Here is a 25,647-nt window from a genome sequence, read left to right as displayed (position 1 = left end):
ACTCCCTCTGGCCTCTACTGAAGAACAGTAACGATGACATCCTCGTTTTGAGGATGGCGGACTCCTGGCTGCTAGAGGGAGGCGGAGAGGGGGTTAGTGCTGCAGCCAGGCCTCTGGACAGTGGCACCGACAGCAGAGTTTCTTTTCTTTTTAAGATTTATTTATGAGGGGCATCTGGGTGGCTTAGTGGTTGAGCCTTCGCCTTTGGCTCAGGTCATGATTTCGGGGTCCTGGGATCGAATTCCACATCAGGCGCCCCACAGGGAGCCTACTTCTCTCTCCGCCTATATCTGCCTCTCTCTGTGTCTCTCATGAATACATAAGCAAAAAGCTAAAAAAAAAAAAAAAAGATTTTTTTATATGTTAGAGAGATAAAGAGGGAGCGTGCACATGTGCATAGCAGGGAGGAGCAGAGGTAGAGGGAGAGAGAATCTCCAGCAGAACTGGACAGGGGGCTCGATCACAGACCCTGACTGAGATCATGACCTGAGGCAAAGCCAAAAGTCAGATGCTTAATCAGCCAAGCCACCCAGGCGCCCCCTGACAGCAGCTCTGATTGTCTGTGGTGCATTTTTCCTTTGGGAACAGAGGCCTTTGGCTTTCCTGCACCGGGATCTTTGGAGAGCGTGGTGAGTTTCTTCTGGAGGTCTTACCCCTCAGCTGCTTTGTTTCCTTGTGCATTTAGTTAACTTGCCAAGGATGAGGGGAGAAGTGAGCTGGGCACGTTGTTATCTGGTGCCTTTTCACTGCTTCTGTGCAGGTGAGAAGTGCAGTGTAGGGAACGGAGGGAGGTGTTGTCTGAGGCAGATCAATACCTCTTAGCAGGATGATACGTTGCTAGTCTGGAGCATGGCTGTTATATCATGGGCCTTAAATCCATCAAAGCCCAGGATGATGCTGAGGTAATCTAAATAGTTCTATGATACACGAAGCATGAGAGCAGAGAGCATCTGATTTATCGTGGCCCCCAAGGCAGGGAGCCAAGGAGACGGCCCTTGAACACACGCTCTCGAACGCTCGCCCCTCCTGCCACTGAACAGGACCCTGTGTCCTGCACACTCTGTATCCCCTGCCCTGCAGAAGACTGTGTGTGTAACTGGTGGTAAACACGGAAAAGGATCTCCTGAAACCCATTCTCTGTTGTCTGAGGTGGCCTTCCTGCAGGTGGAAAGTCAGAGGGACTCACACAGTGAAGACCCCTTAGCAAGGAGAGCAGCCCCTGCTCACTGATCCAGGGAACTGATGTTTAGTGCTTGTACTGGTTGGGACTCTAGATGGCAAGTGACAAAAACATCTGTCAGACAAAAAGGAAGGGGAAAGGCAGGCCGGCTTCAAGCTGGGCAGGGACGAGGGGTGCCGCTGTGCATCCTCTGTGCAGCTCCTGTCTTGGGCAGTGTGGCCACCATCCCGTCCTGCCCCTGCCCTGCTCCTGTCCTTCAGCACCTGCTTCATTCTCTGCAATTCCAGTAAATGTCACCGACTAGCATCTCCTTGGCCCGTTGTAGTGGCTGGGAGGATGGCACTCTGATTGGCCAGGCCTGGCATGCAGGCAGCCCCAGGGCTCAGTGATGTGCCATTTCGGCCAGCCAGGCTTGAGTGCCCAGAGGAGGGTGGTTCTGACAGCAGTCAGGGTGTCCGTGCTGACTGGAGGCAGCGTGTCCCCCACACACATTCTTTGTTGTGCCCCCTCCCCCTCCCCCGACAGCCTCCACTGTCCCAGCCTTCATCCTCTTGGTCTGCAGAGTGGCTGAATGAGCACCCCAGTAGACGTCAGGGGAAGTGAGTTTCCAGGCTTCCTCATGAGCAGAGGCAGGGACCAGTGGGTTCATTCAGTCAGATCAAGTGGCTGCTCTGTGTCCGGTCCTGCTGGGTATTGGAGTCACATCAGTTAGCCCACAGATGGTCCCCACCTTTAGCAGGTTGGGGAGACAGGAGACAAGTGCATAATGTTATGTGGCAATGGATACTGTGAGGAAGGAAGAAGTGGGTGAGGGGTGGAGAGGAGGTGACCTCAACAGGGTGGTCAGTCAGGTCACTTACTCTCTGAGAAGGTGACAGAGCAAGCCATGCAGAAAAATGACATGTGGGGAGCCTTCCAGCCAGAGGAGCAGCATGTGAAAAGGTCCTGAGGCCCAATAAGAAGTCCATTGTGGCCTGAAGGCGTGAGTAGGGTGGGAAGTAACAGGAGGTGAAGACAGAGGACAGTCAGTGAGGAGGGGTCAACTCATGTGCAACCAGCGGCTACAGGGACAACTTGGGATTTCCCTGAGGGTTCTGGGATGCCCCTGGTGGATTGTGACTTGGCATGATGGGATCCAGGTGATGCTTTTGGATCCCTGTGGTGTGCAAACGTAGCACAGATCAGGAGCATCATGGAGAGCAGAAGCAGAACCGGGTGGGGCGTTTCTAGTCCTCCAGGGGAGGGACGGAGGCAGGGAGAAGGATCAGACCCAGGACTCATTTAAGAGGCAGAGCCACAGGACTGCAGAGGGCGTTCTGGTGAGGGGTGCTGGGGAGAGCCTGGAGATTGGGTCCAAATAAGAAGGAGCATGTTGGTGCCATTGCTCATTTTCCTGGGCTGGAGAGCAGCAGATTTGGAGGCAGTGCTGAGCAATTCTCCTGGACACGTTATGGTTGAGGTGACCAGCTTCCAGATGTGTTGTGGTTGAGATGAGCCCACCACAGGGCGTGTAGCACGCAGGCCACTGGTTCTGAGACCTGTCCTCCCATGCTGGCCAGGCCAGAGCTGAAACGCAGCCCTGGGAACCTACGGGCCTGGCCAGAGATTCACATCTCTTGTGATTCCCTTCCTGTGTCTGGGCCTCCGCATCCTCATCTGTAAACTGGGGTGATGAGACCTGCACTTCCTGGAGTCATGATGTTTCTGGGACACGATCACCTCGCCTCAGGGTCTGGGGCAAGCCAGTGCAGGAGTGATGGCTGCTGTCCCCAGGAGATTGGTTCAGAGCCAGGCACTGCCCAGAAAGAGGTGGGACAGTCTGGGGAAACAGCCAGGCAGGTGCCTCTGCTCTGGGCACGGAGGTGCCCGGACAGGCAGCTCTCTGGGGGTGGGAACCTCTTGGGGTGTGTGCCCATCTCTGGCTCTTCTCCTGTGCAGGGAATTTGGATCAGCGGTCAGGCATCTTGGTGCTGAGCAAGAGGTCAGTCAGCTCTGGAGCCTGGGCTGCTCACTCAGCATTGGCTTTGGAGAGCACACCCCTTAACCTCATTCTCAGGGCAGACGTGGCTGCTCTGCTGGCATTTGCCCTGCTTTTTGACACTTTCTCATTCTTTGAGTCCTGCTTTGTCCTGCCCTTAACTCCTTCCATAGAGTCTCCACCTGGCTCTCTGGATTGGAGTCCTTGGAGCCATGCCCTCAGTGTGGTGCACAGGTCAGAGGCCATAGCTCCTGTTCAGCCCAGGCACAGTGGGGACAAGATGGATGGAGTCACTCGATTAATGGCCACATTTGGGAAAGGGTCTGTGAGCAAGATTAGGAAAAACGTGTTGTGGTGTCTGGAATTCAGAGTACAGAGCTGCTGGTAAAGCTTCTGTGGGCTACGCCACTGCAGCTTCTCAGTCTCTGGGCTACCTGGTCCCAGGGCCAGGCTCAGAGGGCAGGTTCTGTAAATAACTGCCAACAACCAAGTGACTCTGAGGTCCCAGCAGGACAGGGACTTTGTTTCACGGAAGAGAAAACAGGGGTTCAAGGGAGAGGTGCCCCAGGGCAGTGGTTGAATGGGGACCACCTGTCCAGCCTGGACCTGGACCCAGCTCTCTTACGCTCTTGCCAGGCACTGCTCCCACCCCTGTGGACTCTAACCTCATAACCTTGACCTTGTGGCCTGCAGGGGCAGGTGTATATAGCAGCATCCCTGGTAGGCCAGCAGCCTGGAGTTGGGGGGCCCAGAGCAGCAGGGCCAGACCCAGCCTCTGCGCCTTTCCTGCCCAGGCCTGGGAGCAGGGACCTTGCCCGGGCAGCTCAGATCATGTCAGTTTGTGGTTTCTCTGGTTCTTTGCCAGGGGAGGAGTGAGTGAGAGAGACAGCAATGTACTTGGATGCTAATTTACAATTTCACTGAAGCATGAAATCGCTTCCTTCCTTTACCAGATTATTACTTAAGCAGAAAATTGACTTGGAGTGGGGGTGGGGTAATCATAGACTTTTGAAAATTTAAAAGGAAAAAGAAGAGATTTGGGGTTTCTTTTGGGGAGGGGCTCATTACCAGCAGGAAGAAGGGAGCACAGGCTTTTGAGGGTGCTTTGGGACCACTTTTGCTCAAGACATACAATTTTGCCTGCCCATATTCTGAGCCAGGCTTCCACAGCACTGCAGTGCATCAGGGTTGTACCATCACTTGGACTTGAATTAAAGTTCCTTGGAATCCCCCAGATTCAACTGTGTGACAGGACTGTGTCTGCCTACACAGAGCAGCCCTTTGAGCCCCGAGTCCTGGCCTGGCAAAGAAGGACAAAGGAGGGAGGCAGGTGAGGTGACCACTGTCACCTAGGCCTAGGATCCTAGAGTCACCTGTAGGGACTAAAGAAGCTCCTTTGGTTGTGGGCTTTCCAGAGGCTTCAGCCAAAGGCAAATCTGGTCCACGTTACTGGTTGGCATGTCTTACTGTCTCTTGGGCCTTTCTTGTGGCTTTCTTGTTTGGGATCAAACAGAATTGAGCAGGTGCCTTGCAGGTGAGCCACTGATCAGCCATCTTTGCCTCCAACCCGTGCTCATCCCCACTGGGTCAGGAGGCCTTGAAAGACCCTGGATTTGGAAAACAGGTCTACACTGAGCCCTTGGGCTGTAGCGGAGGCTCTTAGGAATTTCCCAAGGGGGAGGGAGAGGAGGGATTTTGGCCAGTGCTGCTTGGAGCCCAGCTCAAGACAGGTCCCACTGGGAGCAGGGGAAGGGAGGACCTAAGGCTCTGCTCTGCCTGCGGTCTGCGGCTCTTGGGCTCATTGTTTCCAGCCTGCCACAGAAAACCCTGAAAGAGTCCATCTCCTTGGGCCCACAGAGAGGAGAGCTTGGGCTTGGAACTGGATAGCCCATGTGGGAGTCCTGGCTCTGGCGCTTGGGACGGCCACTTGGCTTCTCTGAGCCTTGGCTTCCCCAGCTGGAGAATCAGGCCACGAGAGCCGTGTCCCCAGAGGACAGCCTGAGAGTGGGATGTGTCCCAGGGCACATGCTATTTAGCCCTGCTCTGACCTGACATCCACTTAATGGCCTGAGGCCACCATATACATCCTCCCTTGACCATGGGAGGCAACCGCAGCTCAAACTCACCCAGAGGTGGCTCATTTCCAGGCCAAAGATGTTTGGTTCCAAAGCTGGTCCGAAATCAACAAAATCAGTTTCCGAAGGGCAGGGTCAAAGCCAACCCCTCCCACCCGCACCGTCCCGGCTGAGGGGAGCGGCAGAGCCGAGAGAGGAGGGGCTGGAGGGTGAGCTGCAGCGGGGCGGCCCCTCTCACCTGTGGCCTTGTCGCCCGGCAGGTCGGCTCAGCATGTCGGTCAGCGTCCACGAGACCCGGAAGTCGCGGAGCAGCACGGGGTCCATGAACATCACCCTCTTCCACAAAGCCTCCCACCCCGACTGCGTGCTGGCCCACCTGAACACGCTGCGCAAGCACCGCATGTTCACCGACGTCACGCTCTGGGCGGGGGACCGCGCCTTCCCCTGCCACCGCGCCGTGCTGGCCGCGTCCAGCCGCTACTTCGAGGCCATGTTCAGCCACGGGCTGCGGGAGAGCCGAGATGACACGGTCAACTTCCAGGACAACCTGCACCCCGAGGTGCTGGAGCTGCTGCTGGACTTCGCCTACTCATCCCGCATCGTCATCAACGAGGAGAACGCAGAGTCGCTCCTGGAGGCGGGCGACATGCTGCAGTTCCACGATGTGCGGGACGCCGCTGCCGAGTTCCTGGAGAAGAACCTCTTCCCCTCCAACTGCCTGGGCATGATGCTGCTGTCGGACGCGCACCAGTGCCGCCGGCTGTACGAGTTCTCCTGGCGCATGTGCCTGGTGCACTTCGAGACAGTGCGGCAGAGCGAGGACTTCAACAGCCTGTCCAAGGACACCCTGCTGGACCTCATCTCCAGTGACGAGCTGGAGACAGAGGACGAGCGCGTGGTCTTTGAGGCCATCCTGCAATGGGTGAAGCACGACCTAGAGCAGAGAAAGGCCCACCTGCCCGAGCTCCTCCGCAGCGTGCGGCTGGCCCTGCTGCCCTCTGACTGCCTGAAGGAGGCCGTCTCCGGCGAGGCCCTGCTCATGGCTGATGAGCGCACCAGGCTTATCATAGACGAGGCGCTCCGATGCAAGACCAAGATCCTGCAGAACGATGGGGTGGTCACCAGCCCCTGTGCCCGGCCACGCAAGGCAGGCCACACGCTGCTGATCCTGGGGGGCCAGACCTTCATGTGCGACAAGATCTACCAGGTGGACCACAAGGCCAAGGAGATCATCCCAAAGGCGGACCTGCCCAGCCCCCGCAAAGAGTTTAGCGCCTCAGCGATCGGCTGCAAGGTCTATGTGACTGGGGGCCGGGGCTCCGAGAACGGAGTCTCTAAGGACGTGTGGGTATATGACACCGTCCACGAGGAGTGGTCCAAGGCGGCACCCATGCTGATCGCCCGCTTTGGTCACGGCTCAGCTGAGCTGGAGAACTGCCTCTACGTGGTCGGAGGACACACGTCCCTGGCAGGCGTCTTCCCGGCCTCCCCTTCGGTCTCCCTGAAGCAGGTGGAAAAGTATGACCCCGCGGCTAACAAGTGGACAATGGTGGCCCCATTGAGGGATGGCGTCAGCAATGCCGCAGTGGTGAGTGCCAAGCTGAAGCTCTTTGTTTTTGGAGGGACCAGCATCCACCGAGACATGGTGTCCAAAGTCCAGTGCTACGACCCCTCGGAGAACCGGTGGACCATCAAGGCCGAGTGCCCCCAGCCTTGGCGGTACACGGCAGCCGCCGTGCTGGGCAGCCAGATCTTCATCATGGGAGGGGACACGGAGTTCACAGCTGCCTCAGCCTACCGCTTTGACTGTGAGACCAACCAGTGGACGCGGATCGGGGACATGACCGCCAAACGCATGTCCTGCCACGCCCTGGCCTCGGGCAACAAGCTCTACGTGGTGGGGGGCTACTTTGGGACCCAGAGGTGTAAGACCCTGGACTGCTATGACCCCACTTCGGACACGTGGAACTGCATCACCACCGTGCCCTACTCGCTCATCCCCACTGCCTTTGTCAGCACCTGGAAACACCTGCCCTCGTGAGGAGCACCTGCAGAGCCCAGCCAGGTGAGTCCCCAACACCCCGGGGCCTGCTCCCACCCTGGGTCAGGGTCGCCATGTCCTCCAGGGAAGGCTGGTTGGGGCAGCAAGTGGCCAGGGGCTCTGGGAGCCTCTTCCAGGTCTGGAGCTAAAGCGTAGCTCTGCTCCTTACTTGCAGTTAACCTTGAGCAAAGCACGTAAGCCTTCTGCCAGATAGGGACCACCACCTCAGGTCAGTGCAGTGCTTCCCAGGCGTGGCTGCACCTCACAATCACCAGGGATCTTTTGACAATTACTGCATGGCATTTAGGCTAGTCGGCCGAGTCTAAGGGCCGTCTCTACACAAGAGCATCCTCACGTCTGACAGCAGCAGCTTAGGGCTTCCCAAAATCACTCTCAGATTCGAGCATTCACTGGAAAGACTCAGAATACACTGCAGGCTGTTATGTTCACGGTCCTGGTCTGCTACAGGGAAGGGATATAGGTTAAGATCAGCCACGGACAGGGACGAGTGGGGCAGAGGCCTCCGTGTGTTCAGGACAGCGTTACTGCACCTACCTCAGTGAGTGGCCCTACACACGGGATATTGCCCTCCGGGGATGCTACACAAGCTCTGGTATCCAGAGTTTTTATCGGAGCTTGATTGCCCATTGGGGTTACTCTCCAACTCTGGGTCCCCTGGTACCACATGACCCAAAGCCCCTACCCTAAGTCACATGGATGTGCCCACCCTCACCCCTGCCCTGAACAAGGACAGTCTATTGGGTACAACTGATCATGTCCCAAAGTCAAGGGCAAAGGCCAGATTTCTTTACAATACAAATGCTAAAGCACCTGCCACACCCCAGACCAGGTGAGCCAGGGCTTCCACAGTTCCAGGTGAGTCCCAGTGTGCATCCAGCATGCAAGCAGCACCCCAGGGTCCCTGAGAAATAAGGATGATGGACGGGCGCACTTAAGGGGCAAGGGGCATGCTAGAGCTGTGGGGCCGGGCACCCCGTGGAGGAAATGGGGTGCTGCTTCTGTCCTGTATAGATGTCAGTGGGTCTCCCTTAGAGCGAGTGTCACAGTAGGGAACCCTGGCCAGGCAGGGCCTGCTGCAGAGTACTGCCCAAGTTACTGCTCCTGCAGTTATGTGAGGTCCTTACCCAAAAGTGGATGACAGGGAGCTGAGGGACACAGTCAGGTGCTCTTTGGGGGTAATGGAGGGATGGGGAGACACAGAAGGGACTTGCCCAAGGCCTGAGGGCAGGTGCAGAGTCAGGTGAAGGGAAGGACCAGCTTACCTGGACTGGCCTCTTCTGAGGGGTGGGGTGGGGCCTCTCTTGCAGCCCCTCTGGGGCAGGACCAACTCCAGTACTGAGCCAGCCTGGCAGGGAGCTTAGGAGTAGGGTCTGGAAAGGGATGGTAGATTTGTAGGCACCAGGGAAGGGTTTGTGTTCTTGTGCCACCACATTGGGTCAGGCCCTAGGGAAGCCAGGATGTCCTCACTTCTTCTTCTCCTGGGCCCCTCATACCTGGGGCAAGGGCAGCAGGTCTTCTGCCCTTAGGACTGAGTTCTGGGGACCCCAGGGTGAGTGGGAGGCAGGGAGACATAGGTCCCAGAGGCTCTGAGAAACTGGGGGCATGGGGCATGGGGTGACGGATCCCAGGCTCTGCCTCCAGCCCAAGAAGAGGCCATGCAGGATAGCCTTCCCACCCGGGAGGGCAGGTCAGCAGCCACAGCTCTGAGAAACTGGCCCTCAGGCCAGGCACAGAAACCCCCCAGGCACCAGCCTGGACCAAATACCTGATTGCCTCCCTGCCGCGGTGGCTGCTGGCGCGCGTGCAGTGGGCTCTTCACAGCAGAGAGGTCAGACTGAGCTGGGACTGCCCCTCCACACAGAGCACCTGCTCTAGCCCGGAGATCCAGGTCGGCCGGGCCTTCGAGGTCCTGACTGGAACGTACCAGCCCACGAGGCTGGCCCGAGCCACCTTCCCTCCTACATCTGGAGTGTTCGGGCTCCTGAAAGCCCATCTAGACAGGAGGGGGCTTTGTCCCCTTCTGAGGTTGCCCTGTTTTGTTTTAATCTGCTCTCTCCTTTGGGAGAAAAATCTAAGTAGCCCAAGTGGTTGGTCCCCTGGGCTAGAAGCTATAAGAGGAGAATGGCATGTCCATGTGGCTTCCCTGTTCCCTCGCTCTGGGGTGGTCCTCTGTGGGGCCCGAGGCCTCCTCCTATTGGTGCTCACCCTTCCCCATGACCCTGGACAGTAGTTTGACCCTATGTGGGAGGGGGCGGGGGCAAGCCAGCAGGCCTCATAAGCCCTATACCTTTCTAGGGATTTTCCCCATTCCAGGCACGGGGAGGAGTGGGGGGAGCAAAGCTCACATCTCTCCTTGGTTCTGGCTCTCACTGGCTGCTTGACCCTCATTATGTGGAACCGCATCACCTAAGCTGAGCCTTGCCATCTTGAATACAGAAGCAACAACTGTATTACTCCCAGTACTTATATAGGTCAAGGGAGGGGTAGGTTCAGAGTTGGATTTTTTTTTTTAAGATTTTATTTATTTATTTGAGAGAAAGAGAATGAGTGAGGTGGAGGGGCAGAGAGAGAGTGAGAAGCAGAAGCAGATACACTGCTGACCAAGGAGCCCAAAGCGAGGCTCGATCCCAGGACGCGGAGATTGTGACCTAAGCCGAAGGCAGACACCAGACCAACTGAACCACCCAGGCGCCCCCAGAGTCGCTGCTATACCAGGTGGTGACGCCAAAGTATGGTGACTATGATGGCTTTGGATGCCTTAGGTGGTGGGAGCCTCTCCATGTCCCTGGGCCAGCTCCTCCTTCTCAAAGTGTCTATTGCCCATAGTCAGACATGACGTGTGCCCATCTGAGTACTGCCAAGGCCTTATCCCTTTAGCTCGGCCCAGTCCACCATGGGGGTGATGTTGTCAGCCCCACTTCTGGGAGGAGGAAGCAGGTGCAAAGAGGCTAATTGCACATGACAGAGCCTGTCCTGCATCCCACTGGCAAGCATGCCTGGGTCCTGCCCTCCCAGGGCCAGGCCAGCACAGGAGTGTGTGAGCATCTCCCGGCCGCAGGTTTCCCAAGCTCTTCCACCAGCACCATCTGCAACAGAGGCAGAGGGTCCTTCAGCTCTTGCCCTGTATCCCAGGCCTTTCCTTCTTCTTCTTCTTCTTCTTCTTTTTTTTTTTTTTTAATATTTTATTTATTCATAAGCGAGGCGGAGACACAGGCAGAGGGAGAAGCAGGCTCCCTATGGGAAGCCCGATACAGGACTTGTCTGTAAGTCGTGGTCCCAGGACCTGATCCCAGGACCCCGGGATCACAACCTGAGCCAAAGGCAGACACTCAACCACTGAGCCACCCAGGCATCCTGCAGCCCTTTCCTTCTCGTGAACCCCCCGCATCCAAGCAGCCCCCCTCTCAGCCCTGAGAAACTGCCGCTCCCGTGGCTCCATCCCACAGATTGACCAGGGGTTGTTCCCACGCTCTGCACAGCCCTGCTTCCCTCCAGCTTTGCCTGCCTGGGATGCTGGGATGACTTGGAGTTCTCTAGATCTCTTCAAAGGCTGGGGCGTACCTTGGCTTTCTGGGAAGGGGCCTGTGACACAGCACTGGGGCAGGAAGCTGATGCCCCCAGATGTTCCTGAACCTCCCTTGGCTCCCCAGGAAGTGGGGTGGAGTGGCAGGAAGGTACAGTGCTGCAGGACCAGGCTGGAGGGGGGCCCTGAGTCAGGGGTGGCAGATGGAGAGAGTGGGAGGGGGGACTGGGACAGCAGTGGGGGGTGCTGAGTCGTGGCGCCTGAATGAGGTGCAGGAGGAGCCCAGGCCGAGTGCCCTCTGCAAGGAAAGGTCAGGAAGAGCAGAGGCATAGCGTGCCTGGTGCCTCCTCTTCCACCTGCCATGGGCACCCCAGTTGACCATGACACTTCCCACTGAGGCTGGCTACCCTCCGGGAGTCCCCGGCCCAGTGCTGGGGCCAGAGGACTGGACCTGTATCCCCAGATTCACTTCCCTGTGCCTGCCGTCCCAGACCCTCCTGCAGGGAGCAGGGTAAGACCCAGTTTGGGGGCCTTCCTCCTCTGTGCCTGGAGGGTCCTGCTGTCCCCTGACCCCTTGTCCATCCTGTGAGACTCTGACTTACAGAGCCACCAACCAGAGGTTGCCTGCACACTGCAGCCCCTCAGGATCACCCCAGATGATGTCCCCTTGGTCTCCCCCAGGACTTCATTGCCGGTTGGGCTACCGGCCTTGAGTTCTGGTGGGTGCCTGCGTCTACAGTGAGCGCTCTAGTCATGATTTCCTTTACTTTTCAGAACGCATTGTCATAGAAGTCATAGCTGCAAAGGTGGCAGTTAAGACAGAGGATAGGTTGTTGGCATCAGGTGAATAGCTAGTAAGGGTTGGAGTGGGATTTGAGCCCCAGACATGCCCCAGGCTTGCGGGCGTCTGGAGAGCCAGGGGATCCTCACGTCTGCACCCTGGCACCAAGCATGGGACCAGCACCGGTGGCCACCCAGCTGTGTAGGGCTGAACTGCTGAGTGGGAAGCTTAATGCCAGCCGGAGCTCCAGGACCAGCCTCTGAGCCCCAGTGTCACCGCCAGAACCACGTATCTGGGCGACAGCAGCCAGTGGCAGCTGGGAGGCCCCTGGAGCAGGGTCTGGGTTACCCTGGGTTACCCGCCAAGTATAGACTAGCCATGAATGTTCTTTTCTCTTTTTCTCTCCCACTGGGTCTCCCTGCCCCCACCAAACCCTTTAAAGACATAGCCCCCTCATCTCTCTTCCCCTGACCCCCACCAGCATGCCGGGCAAGTGTCCAGGCCACCAGGAGCTCATCTCCCCACAGTCATTGTTGGGACCCAGCCACTTGGGGTGTGGGTGTGGAGGGGCCTCCAATCCCAGCTCTGGGAAAGACTGAGCCCATTATTCCCCGATGGGGCCCTGCAAGGGGCTCGGTCACTGCCACAGGAGGGGCGACTCAGCACATTCTATCCTGCCTTAAAAGAAATTGCCACTGAGAGGAAATACCAGAGCACAGATCCACTCGGATGGGCCTGGTGTCGTGAGAAAGGTGCCCGGGCAGGAGTTCGGGCCTTCTGAAACACCCCGGGTCCATCCGTCTGTCCCTGCACCCACAGTCTTGCACTCAGCAGGTTTCCCCGGGGTTGGCCCCATGCCAGGCCTGGGATCAGGATGCTAGCCACCCTCCCTTGCTGCAGTCTAGCGGAGCAGACACCTCACCAACAACTCCCAGGATTGTCAGAGCAGTAGGAGGGGTTGCCAGGCCAGCTGCATGGGCAGTGCGGGGTGACCACTGACCCCACACCTGCAAGGTGGAGTGTCCCATCTCACAGACGAGGAGACCAGGCCTCAGAGAAGCACCTGCCCAAAATTGGGGTGGCCCAGATTGGGACAGCTGTGGGCTGAGCCAGAGGGAGTTCAGGAGCTGGGCAGTGTGTTCCCCAATTCCTCTACCCTAGGCGTGCCTTTAGGTGCTGTCTCCTCTTTAGCAACTCGGGATGGCCCAAGGGGACCACTCCCTGTGTCAGGGTCCCACAGCCCCTCACCCCTGGCATGGGTGGCCTTGAAGTTTGGTTGGGGGGCAGCAGTGGGCCTTGCCTCAGGGGGAACCCCTCATCTGCCGAGTGTGGCGGGAAGGTATGGAGCAGGGACAGGCCCCGGAGGTTTGGATTTGCCACTCTAGAGCATCTTGGGATGTTAGGGGCTTCATGACCCAGGTTCTCACTTGGGAGGGGCCTTCACCCACCCCAGCATCAGAGGGTTGCTGGCCCCCTGGGCACTTCCCGCAGTGTTCAGGCCAATCTTCCAGAAGCCTTGGCAGTGAGGGAGCCAGGGCCATGCCCTACTCAGAAGGAAAAAAGTCCTACAGATTCCATTGCTGGCTTGAATTTTTAAATGTTACTTAAATGCACGCAGACTTACAAGTAGCTCTAAACGTAGAGCTATGTGTGTAGGTGTCGGATAGCAGACACAAGTGTGCAGGGTAAATCTGACCAAAGCTGTAAAACCAAAAATGGTGTCATCATTCATTGATGTCCGGCAGAGATGGCCTTGCCTCTGCCTCTTGGCCGGTGTGCAGGTTTCCTGGAGAGCTCCACCTGCCCGTGCCAAGGCTGGCTTCTCTGCCTTTCCGGAGCCCCCGTGAGACTCCTTCGGGCAGCTCAGCATGCTGGAGGGACATTGCCCATGTCCCGTGGCACAAATGTGCCTCCTCAGTCAGGGCCACCTCTGAGCCCTGGCCTCATAAGTGTGCCTTCTGGCCTGAACTGGTGCGCGGATCAGCAGGTGCCTGGAAATCTTCTAGGTGAGCTCCCGGCGCCCTTCCCATGGGACTCCAGAGAACCTCTTCTTAAAATGCTGCCCCACTGGGGTTCAGCTGCCTGCGGAGCCTGAGAGGACAGCCCCTGCCGCGCTGTGCTGAGCGCTTCCTCTTCCCTGCCCAGCTAAGCCCTTCCGATGCCCCTTCCTTTGTCCCCGGGGCTCCAGCCGAGGGTGTCACACCCTGACACACGCCCACAGCCTCATCTCCACGTGGAGTCAGGCAGGGCTGTGCTGAGCTGTGCAGTGGGTCGGCCTTTCACGTTGACCACGCTGGCCCAGTTGGGTTACCTCAATTGCTCCAAGCACATTCTATGCAAAACCTCTCCTGAGCATCAGACCACCCGGTTCTCTCCTCTCTGGGAGGCAGAGATCCATCGCCTCCTCTTCCACCAGAAAACATGAGGCTCAGAGAGGGCAGATGCTGTGTTGAACGAGAAGCCCGGCTGCAGTGTGAGTTTGGTGACCCCGGGGGCCTGTGCTCCCTTGTGCACCACCGTTGGCCCCCATCGCCTGGGTCAGGGCCCATAAATACCTATGGAGGACACAGACGAGCAGTCTTCTGACCGCCTTGCTGATGCGCCGCTGCTCTCTGCCCAGCCCCCCCCCCCCCCCCCCCCCCCCCCCCGCCGCTTCGACCTCACTGGCCTCAGCTTACATTTTTAGACGTGCTCACATCCCACCTCCGGGCCTCTGCCCGTGCCCTTCCTCTTGCCTGGGCTGCTGTTGCCTTCTCTGGCAAACTCCTGTGCCCTGTTCAGGCCTCAGGTTAAATACTACCACCTTCCCATAGCCTCCACCAAAATAAAAGCCTGGTCTCTCTCCTTTTTTTGTTTTTGCCATCCAGCCCTTCTGTCACTGTGTGAGTACTGTATGCATTTATTGGTGCATTTATTGGTACATTATTGATACATGTCTCCCCTGGGGGTTGGTCCCGGGGACCGTAGCGGTGTCCGCCCACCCTCCTGTCTTCCTAGAGCCAGGCATGGTGCCTGCTGGGTTGCAGGTGCTCAGGTTGCGGAGCCAGAGTAGCCAAATGGACAGGTGGCCATTGCCCCGTTCTAGGTGAGGCGACCAGGGCCCAGGGAAATGGCTGAACTGCCCCGGCTGCAGTGCTGGACATGACAGAGCTGCATCCTCCTGCCCAGGCCTTCTGCTCTCGGGGCCTGAGTTCCAGCCCCTTACATGTGGCCCCTTGGTTATCACTGTTCCAGGTTAGGACAGAGCCGTGTGGACATGACTCATGCTCTCCCTCCCTCTCCTCTGCAGACTCTGCGTGTCTCTCCCCACCCGTGGCTGCAGCCCTACTGTCCCAGAGTGGCCCTGACCCCATCTGCCGCCGCAGGAAGCTCAGCCTGGCCCCGGAGCTGCGCCCTCCCACCCCCGGCTCTGGGAGCAGCAGTCTCGGGGGCGCTGTTCTGAGCTTCAGACAAGAGAGGAAAAGCTGTCTCGAGTGCCCTGTGTGCCTGCTTTGCAGTGGCTTGGAGGGGAGAGGACCTTCCAGAGGGGCGCGGATGACACAGGACTCGCTTGGCCGGGGAGAAGACACAGCTGCAGAGTGTTGAGGTGGCCTGATCAAGCAAGTCCTGTTCAAGGGCTGGGAGGCCGGGCAGGGAGGAGCCCTGGGTAGGTTAGGGTGGCGGTCCTGGGCTGCCTTGGGGTCTCGTGGCACCAACAGCACAGCCTTGGCCTCACTGCCTCCCCCTGGTGATCATAATGTCACCCAACAGAGGGTGTCTCGGGCCTCAGGGAAACGGGGTCCACCAGGACAGCACACGAGTTGCCCAGGAGAAAATCGAGGACACTTGTATCAGGGGTGGAAAGCCGTCAGGTGACCTCAGTGGCACCCACAAGACTTCATTAGCAAACGACACCAAGAGCCTCAGCGTGAAAGAGGAAACATGTGGGCCCCTCCCCAGAGTCGGGCCTTGCTCTCGCCACCTCTCCATCAGACCAGCTGTGCCCAGGGGCAGATGGACACTCGTGCCCTGTCTCAGCAGGACTCAGGGCCCCCCATGTCCTCAGAGCCCGCCTCTCAGCCCACCCCAAGACGTGGCAATGACCCCATCTCCTGACAGGGCCATACTACCCTCAGGATATGGCCTTGCTCCCCAAGACTAGGAGCAGAGATGAGCTGGCGACCTCAGGGTTGAGTTACACCAGGGCATCCACTCTGGATCCTACCAAGACCAGCCGCCTCGGCGTAGAGAACAGCAGCCAGGCCCGTGACCGGGCTCCCAACCAGCACCAGCTGTCCTCTGAGTCTGGGCCTTCCAGCTGGCCTGTGTTTGCTCACTGAGCTCCAAAAATAAGAATGGTCCCCAGGAGAACTGCCAATTCTTGGCTCATTTCTCCACCTCCCGAGTCATTGGGTCCCTCCTCAGTCTGTCCCCAATATCTGCGGTTCTGGACAGGTCATCTCACACCTAGTATTAGGGTTTGCAGCCCAGCCCTTGCCACCCCCGGGTGCCACTGGAGGGGGAAAGGGCCTGGGCCAAGCCTGTGGCTTCTCTGGCCACCTACCAGCTGCCTGCCATTTGCTCGGTGCTGCTTGGCTGGTTCAGGACTGGGCACCAGAGCGGGCTGCACTGTCGGTGGGGCTGCATCACAAACGAGTTGCTGCCCATAATTTCGCCCTGCCCCCTCACAGGACCTTCCTGCTGCCACTGGTCCTGTGGGCAACTCTTGGGGAGGGCCCTTGGTGCTGGGTTCCCCCTCCATGAGCACCAGCCCCAGGACATTGGCTGCCACTTGGGAAAAAGCTGGAAGCAGATTGTGCATTTCCAGGTCCCTTGGAGGCCGCAGACCCCTCCGTAACAGAGGCTGGCCTCCTGGGCTCCGAGAGCACAGTCTTTAGCCCCCCAAACCCTGGGGCTCTGGTTTGGGAGATGGTGAGGCCAGGGTGGCCGGGGCTGTGGGCAGTGAAGGAAGCTGCTCGCCTGGAGGCCCCGGGGCTTCTGGATGGCCGAGGTGAGTTAAGCACACTTGTCACATAGCACAACAGGCCTTGCAGTGGTGCTTCCCCCGAGTTGTGTTCCCTCCTGTTTCTAATTTAATAAAAGAGCTGAGAAAGCTATTGCTTCCCTTGGGTGCTGAGACATAAGTCACAGGCCGACTTGGATTTCGCCCTGCCAGCCGGGGCCCGAAGCCCGCCCCCTGGCATCCGCCCCTCCTGTGAGGGGCCTCCTCCCCACAGACCCCCGGCATCCAAATGAGAGGACTTCCTTTCCTCAGACTCCAGGGGTGAAACCTTAAGTTGACCCTCATGTAGAATTCAGGTTGCTTTCCTGAACAGCCCCTGCCAGGGGAGCCCGGGCTGAGGCTCATCTGCATGAACGGAGGGCCCCCCAGGGGCCAGCATTAGCACTCTGCGGCCTCTGGCCTCTCAACGTTCCGTCCCCTACTGTCCCCTCCCGCCCCTTCACAGCTAACATGAACTTGCAGGAATGTGGGCTCGGGGCGGCGTCCCGGGGTCTGACCTCGGCGTGACTCCTGGCGCCCGTGTGCCCTGAAGCTCTGCGGTGTGCAGGCCCTCGGAGCCCAGACCGGCCTGGGATAGTGCGAAGGAGATTCCGGTGCCGAAGTAGGGTGGGATAGCGCCTTTGTCATCACGTCAAACGAGCATCCTCGGAGTGACTTGCTCTTGAAAGTGATGAAGTGTGATGCACTCGGAACCTCCAAGCTGAGACGCCCTCCCGGGTCCCTCCACAAGCCCCGGCCCAGCCCCTAGGGTCCCCACCCCTGCCCTGGTGGTGGGGTGGCAGGCAGGCCTGAGAACTGCGCAGTGGCGGTCAGAAGTGGGGCGGGCTCCTGTGAGGCGCCGGCGGAGGTAGACCTGGGCGCACCTGGGCGCAGCTGGGGGTGAGCCCAGCGAGCTGAGGCCGAGTAGCTCCGCACGCTTGCCCCGCCCCGTCTCGTTGCTCCGGCGGCGTCGGTGCAGGGCCTCCAGCAGGGCCTCCAGCGCAGCGTGGCCCCGGCCCCCGTCCTGTCTGCCTTCCAGCCGTGGGGAAGGCCCGAGGGCGTGCGCTGCAAGCCTGTCTGCGGCCGAGCCCAGCACTGCCCCGGGGCTGGACCTGCCGCTGCACCCCCGGCTGACCTCTACAGGGCGGGGGTGAAGGACGAGGAGCAGCCTCCCCACCTGCCCCCTGACCTGGGCTTCAGGGGAGACCGCACGGGCCTGCCCCCCCCACCCCCGGGGGCTGGCCCGGTGGCGGCGCAGTCTCCGGCGCTGTGCGGACCAGCCTCTGGGAGGCCCCGGCCGCGCTTCGGAGACTGCCCCCAGGAATCTGCACGGAGACCCGGGAGGTGGGCGCTCTTGTCCGCCCTGCTGGTGAGCAAACCGGCTCCAGCCCCGGGGGCTCCCCTGGTAGCAGGAGGGCAGAGGCCGCAGAGGCCAGACGTGGGCGCAGGTGTGCGCGCTCCTGCGTGTGCGTCTGGTTCAGTGGCGGCAGGTTCACGAGGAGATGAGGTCAGGTCGGGGAGCACTGAACGCCTGCGGGGCACCCGGAGAGCCTTGCCGCGGTGGGAATGGCTGCTGTCATTGCAGGGGGGGAGGTGGGGTGTGCACCCAGGCACTGGCCAGCACGCCCCTTCTGCGTCCCTTGGCCCACGCCCCCAGGACCCAGGCCGCATCTGGGAGGGGGCTTTGGGCAGCGAGCCTCAGCAGTGCTGGGGTAAGAAACCCCTGGGGACCTTGTCCCAAGGGGGCCCGCAGGGTCCTCGTGGGTTATAGCCCCTGAGGCCAGCGGTCAGGCCACTTGGAGCTTCCGCACCCCGTGAGCCTTCCTGGGAGCCAGCATCTCCCAAGGCCAGGAAGGGGCCCGAGGGTCCCTCCTCACGGCTCGTCAGCCGCGTCTGCCTGCGTCCAAAGGCCCTTCCGCCGTGGGGGAGCCGCTGAGGGGCCCGCCCAGGCCATCCACCCCAAGGCCTGTGCCCACCAGCCCTGCCCGCCCCTCAAGGCTGAAAGTCCTGGTGGGTGGAGAAGCAGCCTTGTAAGCAGCAATTATTTGTCTTTAATGAGGAGGCTCAGAAAGAGCCTCTGGTTGTCCTGGGTCATCAGCAGGTGCAAGAAAGGAACTGCACGGGGCAGCCCCAGAGGCTCCGCCCACCTCAACCCTGCAGGAGGGGGAAACCTTTTGCAACGACCAGGTGGTCTCGGGGGTGGCCAGGCCCTGCATCCCCCGCTTCCCTGCCCCTCCAGCAGCGGGGCCAGAACACCTGCCAGCGTTGGGTCCTGTCCCCGAGGCAGGTGTGGTTGGGGTCAGTTTCCAGCAGGGACACACGGCTGCCCTGGATTCTCAACTGCTGTGTTGCCACCTTGGGCTTTGGGCTTGGGCAGGATTCAGGGTTGAACTCGGGTCTGTGCCCTTGAGTGGGAAAGAACACCTTTATTTTCAAGAACCTCTGACATTTTATTCAACTGGTGCCCCCCTGGTATCATCAGCCTCCATGACTTTGTCGCTGGATGTTTTCATGACATTACAGTCAATATCTTGAAATATCACAAACTCCTTACTGTGTCCAAATTACAGTAATCCTTGGACTGGCCACCAGGTCACATTACAGATGTGTTACTACAGAAGCATGGATGTTATCATACATCCTATAAATGTGCTTTCTGAAATATTTGACGGGTGATACGGGCTGAACTGTGTCCCCAGCTCCTCTGTTGAAGTCCTGACCAACCCCCAGGGCCTCAGAATGTGTGTGGCCCTTTGTTGGAAATTGGCCCTTTGCAGATGTAATTAGGTAAGATGAGTCATAGCAGGGTACGGTGGGCCCCTAACCCCACCTGAGGGGTTAGTGTCCTTAAAGGGGAAACGTGGACACACACACACAACACGGGGACGCAGGTGAAGAGTGGAGCCTTGCTGCTCAGGCCAAGGCACTTGGAGTCAGGAGACGGGCCCAGGACAGGCCCTTCCCTGGTGTGAAGAGAGCAGGGTCCTGTGGCATCTTGATTCTGGACTTGCTGCAAGTTTCTGGCTTCCAGCCAGTCGGTGGTACTTTGTCAGGGCAGCCCCTGCACACTAACGCGGTGGGTTTCCTCTGCTGGCCTGCAGGTCCTATCTTAGGCATTTAAAACAAGGGGAATTGGGAAATCAGTCAAAATACAGCCATTCCCCTGAGGGGTCCACAGGCTTCACCAGCCGACCAGAGCGGCCAGAGCGCTGAAGAGGTTAGAAGCCCTGACCTAAGGTGAGCGGAGAGGCCCTGGGTCCCGGCCAGACAGGGTGCCACTGTGCTCCACCCCCGGGGGCTCTCCTGTGGCTGCACCCTCAGGCCAGGACCCCAGCCCAGGACCCCCAGCTGAGCCACCTCGTGCCTCCCCGGGTCCTGATCTGGGGAGGGGCAGGGGCACACCCAGCCTCCAGGTCAGTTCTGGGTACCCAGCCGGGCAGGGTAGGGGTGGGGGGCTCCCCCGGGGAAGCTCGTGGCCCAGCCTCACTGGAAGTGGGGTTGATGTCCTATCCCCCAGTCTGGGGGGCACACCTGGGGGGCACCAGCCATGCTTCATGGCCCAGGCCTCCGAGAGCCACGCTCACGCAGAGTCTCCCCCAGCTGAGGCCCCGCAGAGCCCCCGGACGGCTGCAGAGAGCTGCTCCTGGCTTTCACTCCTGACCTTCTCCCCCGTGACAGGAGGCCGGCCGAGGGCCTGGGTCACAGAAGCACTGCCTGAGCCTGGTCGAGCCCTGAATGCCGTGGACACATTTCTGATGCATGTCCCCAGGGGCCAGGATCCCATCTCTCAGATCCAGACAATGGGGACGCTAGGGTCACAAGCCCTTCCTTCGGGTGGCCAGGACAGAACTAGCAGATGGCATCGTTGTGCACCCCCTCAGGCCTACTATCCTGCTTTATCCACTCTCACCTGGCTGCCAGGTGCGCCCCCAAGCCGCGACTTCCCGAGGACACGCCAGTTCACTGCTAGTTCCCTCCTCACCCCTCTAGCTACACCATCTGATGCCAGACCCTTCGGGGGATTCGACTGCCCTGTGTGTGTACGGGGACGTCACAAGTGGCCACTGCAGTGGGTCCCTAGGAGAACTGAACACGTTGAGGACACGTGAGTGTCAGATGCGCGAAGGCAGCCCTGGTCCTCACGAGACGCCGGGCAAACGCCATCGCGGTGTGGTTCCCCTTGGTGGGACGCGGTGAGCTTTCCTCGTGCAGAGACCCCACCCTGGCCCAGCCGCTGCCTCACACAGAACCACCGGACTGAGGCCTGTCGGCTGTCCCCAGCGACCTCACCAACAACGTCTGCACACATGTCCTTTTGTTCCTTTTGGAGTCCATGCTTTGAGCCATGTTTTACCCCAAGTGGTTTCGGAGGTCAGAGTATAGTTTTAATGGAAAAGACATAAGCTTAAGGCCAAAGGGCAGGGTCTTTACCAGATGACACTCGGATTTCAGAGGCCAGCAGGTCCAGGTTAGCCTGGCCTTGGGCAAGGAGGGATGCTTGCCTACTGGGCCACCTACCTGGAAGCACCGTCCAGGTGCTTCAGTGGGAACACGTGTGTTTCTTACCGAACGGGGAGATCTGTGAGTGAGGAGGATGCACGAGCCGGGGGCCCTCCGTCCAGAGCAGTCAGCCTCAGAGGACGCGGCCGTCAGGGGCCACTTGTCCCCTGGGACCCGCCAGGCAGCTCTGTCCTCTCTAGGACATTATTTTTTCCGCTGTGGGCCTGGCCCGCTGAGCGGAGACATCAGCGGTGAGCTCCGCGGGCGGGGATGGAGCACCTCTGCGCCGAGGGAGGAGCCGGACGCAAGTTCCCACCAGGAGCCCTGGGGATTTGGGGAAGAGAGCCCGGGAGTCGGGGGCCCGGGTGCTGGGTGACCAGCCGTCCTGGTTTGCCCTGGACCGAGGGCTTCCCAGGATGTGGGAGAGTGTCGTGCAGACCCAGACAGGGGCTCGCTCCACCTGTGTCCCCTCCTGCTGGGTCGCCCTGGACCTGGCAGCTGGGGGTTTGCAGCCGGAAAGGCAGAAGCGGCTGACCTAGCCTCACCCCCATGCCGGTCCCATGACATGCCAGCAGCGTGTCATGGGCCAACCCCAGAACCGTTCAGATCTCGAATCTGTAGTGACGGCTGGTCACCCCCTCGTGGGGTTAATTACACGGGCTAATTGTCTGCGAGCGCTCCCGGGGTGGCAGGGCCCTGCAGGGCGACACTCAGTAACAGGTCCGCCGGGTCTAATTGGGTAGGACTGGACCGTTCTTCATCTAACTTACGGAGCACCAACGTCGTGCCAAGTGCTAGGCTCCATGCTGCTGGCTGCCATCCCCCCGGGGTCCCAGCCCCCGACCCAGCCCCAGCCAGTGGGTGACAAGGCCCCGCGTGCTCTCATCCCATCTCTGCCGCCCCAGCCAGGGCAGCTTGCAGACAGACGCGTCCCCGCTGCCCTGTGAGCACCCAGGCGGCCCCCCAAGCAGCCCAGCCAGGGCAGGGAATGGGGGGAGTGGCAGCAGCAGGCACGCAGCCCCCCCGCCCCTGGGGTGAGCTCTGCCTCGGGCAGACGCTAGCTCTGAGGACAAAGCACACGGAGATTTCATGCTGCGTGTGAGCTCACTTCAACTTCACAACTTTAAAAGATAAGTCTGCCTTCTGTCCCACCGTAGAGTGGACACCGGTGCTCTGTGTCACATCTCTGAGCCCCTGTTAGGGCCTTGTCACGGACTAGGGACACTAGGTTTGGTCTCCCTTGCTCTCTACCTCCCCACTTCTCAGGGAAAGAAATGAGTCTTCTTCTTCTTTTTTTTTTTTTTTTTAATTCGAAAGACAGCAGGAGGAGGAACAGAGGGAGAGAGACAAGCAGACTCTGTGCTGAGCGTGCGGAGCCCAATGTGGGGCTTAATCCCACAAGCCCAAGGTCATGACCTGGGCCGAAACCAAGAGTCTGGTGTTCAACCAACTGAGCCACTCAGATGCCCCCAAGAAGTGAGATCTTAACACGAGAAGTGAGATGATACCCGGGAGCCCAAGCTGCTGGGCTGTGAGCACGAGCCCTGACCCGGCACCCGCTCGGGTCCCCTCCGTTCTGCTCAGCAAGCTGGGCGGCGGCGCGCTGGTGGCCGCTTGCACTAAGTCGCTCCGCCCCTGCCCGGGGCCTGCCCGAGACGCCCTCTGCCACCCCCTTTCCCGCCCCCGGGACCGAGCGCCCTTGCACTGCCCAGGCAGACACACCTGTCCTGTCTCGGGACCCATTCTGCGCGGTGCAGAGACTTTCAGGCCACCAAAGGGACGTGCTGGGAACAGACAGCGCTGAGGGAGAGGCTGACGGCGAAGCAGAAGGTGACCAAAGAGGAGTTCCGCCGATACGCAAAGCAGGACTCTCTGTGTGTCCATCTGTCTGTCCGTCCCCGTCCATCTGTCCTACTTACCTCCCAACTACCTCTCTGTCCACTTAGCCTGAATCATAATTCAAAATGAAAGTGTGGTCCCCAGGCTGACAATCTTATTTAAATTTAAAACACAAAACCTTTTTTTTTTTTTCCTGGTGGAAATGAATTCTAAGTTGACCAGTTTGCCGACAAGGACTGGCTTAGCTACTTGGGTCACACGGTAGGCATTTTCTACACATTGGACAGCTTCAATCCTCATCCCTAAATCTCCTTAAGGCCTGTAAATAATATGTCCCCAAATCATACACGTTGTATCTTCTAATCTTGTGTTACTATTTTAGAGATCCGTTTTAAAAATGCAAAAGGTAGGGGGGGGTCTGGCTGACTCAGAGAAGAACACGACTCTTGATCTAGGGGTTGTGAGTCTGAGCCCCACGCTGTGTGCAGAGATGACTTAAAATCTTTTAGGGGCTTCTGGGTGGCTCAGTCTGTTAAGCGTCTGCCTTCGGCTCATGTCATGATCCCAGGTCCTGGGTTCAAACCCTGAATTATGCCTCCTGCTCAGTGCAGAAGCTGCTTCTCCCTCCCTGTTCCCCACACCTCATGCTCATGCTCTCTCTCAAATAAATAAATGAAATCTTTTAAAATAATAAAATAAAATCTTTTTTAAAAAAAGCGAGAGGTAGGTGAGTGTTAAAGTTGCTCTGGCGAGGTAGCACCTGGCTGGCTCAGTCAGTGGGGTGTAAGACTCTTGATCTCAGGGTCATGAGTTCGAGGCCCATGTTGAGCATTCAGCTTACTTAAAAACAAAACAAAAACCAAACAGCTGAGTGTGTAGAATTATTCTAGGGGGACACATGATCAAGTTTTTTTTTTTTAATTTTTATTTATTTATGATAGTCTCACAGAGAGAGAGAGAGGCAGAGACATAGGCAGAGGGAGAAGCAGGCTCCATGCACCGGGAGCCCGATGTGGGATTCGATCCCGGGTCTCCAGGATCGCGCCCTGGGCCAAAGGCAGGCGCTAAACCACTGCGCCACCCAGGGATCCCGATCAAGAAGTTTGATGACCACCAACAGGGCCTGGCCAGCATTGGGCTAGAACTTGGGGGGGTTTCTTTGGGCCTGTGTGAGACCCATGCTGCCCCAGGGGCAGGGGTGCAGGGTGGGGGTTGGAGACAGCAGGAGTACGAGCCCACTGCTGAGACCTACCAGCACCGGGTGCCAACCCTGGCCAATGAGAGGAGGCAGGAATGCCAGGAATGAGCGGCTGGCCAGGGGCTGCTTCCCACGGGCTCCCTGCCAGGCAGAAGCCTGGCCCCCTGAAGGCTCCTTGCAGAGGAGGCCAGGCCGGGGAGGGACGGGCACAGAAGTCTGTCCCACTCCTGGTGGATTGGGCGGCCGTGCACCCCGAATGCTCAGTGGTCTCATTTCAGATATCCTGTTTGGAATATATTAACTGCATTACTAAATATAAAATTCTATGTGGTCATTAAGCACTGCTATGTAGTGACTTGGAAAGTTGCTCATTTTTTTAAAAAAAGATCTGATTTATTTGAGAGACAGCACGAGCAGGGAGAGAGGGAGAAGCAGACTCCCTGCTGAGCATGAAGCCCAACACGGGACTTGATCCCAGGACCTCAGGACCATGATCTGAGCCCAAGGCAGACACTTAACTGACTGAGCCACCCAGGCACCCCTGGAAAGTTGCTCAAGATCTGTCACCCTGTGGAAAAAAGGATTATCCCATTTTGTAAAATAAACTATGTGTGTTCATAGAGAAGAGATTGGGAAGATGTATCATGATGTGAGTGGTGCGTCTTTCTAGATGCTCACTGTAGGCACTTTTTAGAAACAACTCTATTGAGGTACAATAGATGTATAATAAGCCACACATTTACTTTTATTATTTAAAAGATTCATTTATTTATTTGAGAGAAAGATTGGGATGGGGGAGGGACAGAGGGAGAGAGAATCTCAAGCAGACTCCCTGCTGAGCACAGAGCTTGAAGCAGAACTCAATCCCGCGACTCCAAGATCATGACTTGAACCAAAACCAAGAGTCAGATGCTTAACCGACTAAGCCACCCAGGTGCCCCTAAAATGCAGATACTCAAAATGTACAGTTTCACAAGTTTTTTCTTTTTTCCCCACCTTTTAAGTGCCCTCCTTAATCACCATCACCTATTTCACCCCTCCCCTACCCATCTCCCCTCTGATAATCATCAGCTTGTTCTTTATAGTTAAGAGTCGGTTTCTTGGTTTGCCTATTTTATTTTATTTATTTTATTTTATTTTATAAGTATACTCTACCCACAATGTAGGGCGCAAACTCACAACCCCCAGATCGAGTCGCATGCTCTACTGACTGAGCCAGCCAGGTCCACCCACTCTTTTTTCCTTTGCTCATTTGTATGGTATTTGTCTTTCTCTGACTGGCTTATTTTGCTTAGAATTATACTCTCTAGCTCCATCTATGCTGTTACAAACAGCAAGATTTCATTCTTTTTTATGGCTGAGTTATATTTCATTGTGTATTTACACCATTCATCTATCGATAGACACTTGGGCTGCTTCCATAATTTGGCTATTATAAATAATTTTGCTATAAACATTGGGGTGCATGTATCCCTTTGAGTTAGTGCTTTTGTATTTTTGGGGTAAATACCCAGTAATACGATTACTGGG

At 58.0% G+C, this 25,647-nt stretch overlaps 1 protein-coding gene across 3 annotated transcripts in view; it reads left to right on the top strand.

Annotated features, from left to right (window-relative positions):
- Nucleotides 1-16,695, top strand: part of KLHL25 (kelch like family member 25) — a 36,002-nt gene extending 19,307 nt beyond the window's left edge. Inside the window, exons 1-3 of one of the 3 annotated variants that reach the window (XM_077871400.1) lie at nucleotides 1,845-2,162; nucleotides 5,494-7,298; nucleotides 14,889-16,695. In XM_077871400.1, the coding sequence (XP_077727526.1) occupies nucleotides 5,505-7,274 (1,770 nt within the window). In that variant the 5' untranslated portion in view covers nucleotides 1,845-2,162; nucleotides 5,494-5,504 and the 3' untranslated portion in view covers nucleotides 7,275-7,298; nucleotides 14,889-16,695. Of the gene's footprint in view, nucleotides 1-1,844; nucleotides 2,163-5,493; nucleotides 7,299-14,888 lie in introns of those variants that run through there. The other 2 variants (XM_077871406.1, XM_077871392.1) reach the window with 2 other exon arrangements.
- Nucleotides 16,696-25,647: the final 8,952 nt, after the last annotated feature.

Source organism: Canis aureus, chromosome 2 (assembly GCF_053574225.1).
Source record: "Canis aureus isolate CA01 chromosome 2, VMU_Caureus_v.1.0, whole genome shotgun sequence".
Classification (NCBI taxonomy): Eukaryota; Metazoa; Chordata; class Mammalia; order Carnivora; family Canidae; genus Canis; species Canis aureus.
The sequence above is the reverse complement of the archived record's forward strand: the minus strand, read 5'-3'. Positions and strand labels throughout refer to the sequence as shown.